This window comes from Phacochoerus africanus, chromosome 1 (assembly GCF_016906955.1).
Source record: "Phacochoerus africanus isolate WHEZ1 chromosome 1, ROS_Pafr_v1, whole genome shotgun sequence".
Taxonomy (NCBI): Eukaryota; Metazoa; Chordata; class Mammalia; order Artiodactyla; family Suidae; genus Phacochoerus; species Phacochoerus africanus.
In genome coordinates this window covers 229,263,745-229,265,483 of record NC_062544.1, presented here as the reverse complement: position 1 = coordinate 229,265,483, position 1,739 = coordinate 229,263,745, and the positions used below count along the sequence as shown (strand labels likewise).

Genomic DNA, 1,739 nt, shown 5'->3' with positions numbered 1-1,739 from the left:
AACAGCCACATCAGGTCAAAAGGGGGAGAATTTCAACAAAGTACTGAAAATAAAGAATGCAAAATGAATCTCTAGCCAAAGGTGAAAAAAGAATGAGAGGGGTTGAACATGAGAAGTCTCCGCTTGGGGGTCAACATCAGGAGACATATCTCAAAATGATGAAATTGTATGGCTTCCATGCTCAGAGAAGTTAGCGAAAATTAAGCCCACTAAATACATGCATGAAATATGCATGAATTTGGGGAACCACTGCTCCAGAGTGAATTCCACTTCAGTCTAATGGGAAGAAGTAGGAAGCACACTCTTACTACTGGGCATAGTACTAAAAGCCTCAAAGTTACTTTGACTTTATACCTCTTTAGGCTTGAGGATCTCAGCTTAAAAACAGCTTTCTCTTCGACAGACAAGAATTCAACTGAAAGGAACAATAACATGGAGAAAACTATAAAACTAAACACAAGAGAAACCTAAAGCAATTACAACTTGCTACAGGCTTTAGTGAGGCTCTACTCTGTTTTCGCCCAGAACCCTCAGAAGACCAGGTCTTGGAGCCTTTGCATCACCTCCTCCCTCAGCCTGCTTGGTGCTCTCTCTTCCAGATTTCCTCTTCCTGGACCTTGAGAAGGTCTGGCAGACACAGCTTATAAAACGACCAAAGCAGAGTGGTGGTGATGCCAAGGATGTCTCTGCAGGAGAAGAGGGCCTGAGCTCCTGGGACACTGAGAGCTCACAGGGCTGGATCGGATATTCCTGATGCATCACACAGGTGTCTTCATCCTGCTGACTCTGCAATCTCTCCTGCAAGTGGAAGAAAGAAGTTGAAAGCTCTCAATGCCAATGCCAGTTCCTTTATGCTCTCTGGGCCCAAGGATCTTAGTTTGTTTCTCAAGCTCCTTATAATGAAGAGTTGTCATTATTTTTCCTATGGAAGTGTGGAAAGCCCAGAATTATGCCACCCCATGCCTCACCCCTACCTTGTTGGGAAGGTCAGGACCATCTTCCTTGGCACTGAGTAGGGTCAGCTTGTTATCTATCACCTCATCTTCTTCATTTTGTGGTCTAACTAAAGATGCTGGAAGAATACCAGGGCGGTGGGTCTCCACTTTCTCTTTCCTCTTGCTCTTTCTCTTTCTCTTTCTCTTTGTCCTTACGACCTTCCTAAGATGTCTATGCTTTTTTGGAAGTGGATCGAGCTTCCTCTTCTGGACTGGAGGCATGACAGAATCTCGTGAAACATCACCCACTTGACTCTCAGATGTCCCCTCCAATGGCTCTGATGATGACTTTAAACTTCTCTTCAGAGGGTCATTCTCCCATGGGTGGAACCTACCTTCTGTATCTTGAGTATCTGGTGACATGTTTAAGTCATCAATGACATGGTTTGAGATGGAGATTGGGGAAACCCAACCTCTCTCACTGAGGGATTTTTTTTGACCCACTATGCTGACCCCAGCCAGCTTTGCAGGAACAAGGAACTCACAATGAAAAGGACCAAGAGTTGAATGCTAAAGAAGTGCTTAGTACCCTGGATCTTTCCAATGATTTAACCTAAGCTATCATAGACACAACAGCTGTACTGATCTCAGATTTCCCCTCTGGATTTATCTAAAGGAGTTTAATGGCCTTCAGCAATAGAGTCCTCAGGTCGTTCTTCTTGGCCTGGGAGATCTCAGCTTCCCTAAAAGGAGAGAGAGAATCACTGAAGTAATTGCTCCATTGAACAGGGAGTTGTTTCCTCC

General features: G+C 44.5%; 1 protein-coding gene across 1 annotated transcript; it reads right to left on the bottom strand.

Moving 5' to 3' along the window:
* Positions 1 to 495: 495 nt before the first annotated feature.
* On the bottom strand, positions 496 to 1,314 carry LOC125113168 (uncharacterized). The gene is made up of 2 exons (XM_047755705.1): positions 975 to 1,314; positions 496 to 798 (listed from the first exon to the last, which is right to left on the bottom strand). Exons 1-2 carry the CDS (start codon positions 1,215 to 1,217, stop codon positions 496 to 498), a joined length of 546 nt encoding a protein of 181 aa, XP_047611661.1. The 5' UTR covers positions 1,218 to 1,314.
* Between the last annotated feature and the right edge of the window lie 425 nt (positions 1,315 to 1,739).

Coding starts and splice junctions, on each gene's coding strand:
- LOC125113168 (XM_047755705.1), bottom strand. CDS start 1,217: ATGCCTCCAGTCCAGAAGAGGAAGCTCGATCCACTTCCAAAAAAGCAT. Junction 799..974: donor GTCCTGACCTTCCCAACAAG/GTAGGGGTGAGG, acceptor TTCCACTTGCAG/GAGAGATTGCAGAGTCAGCA.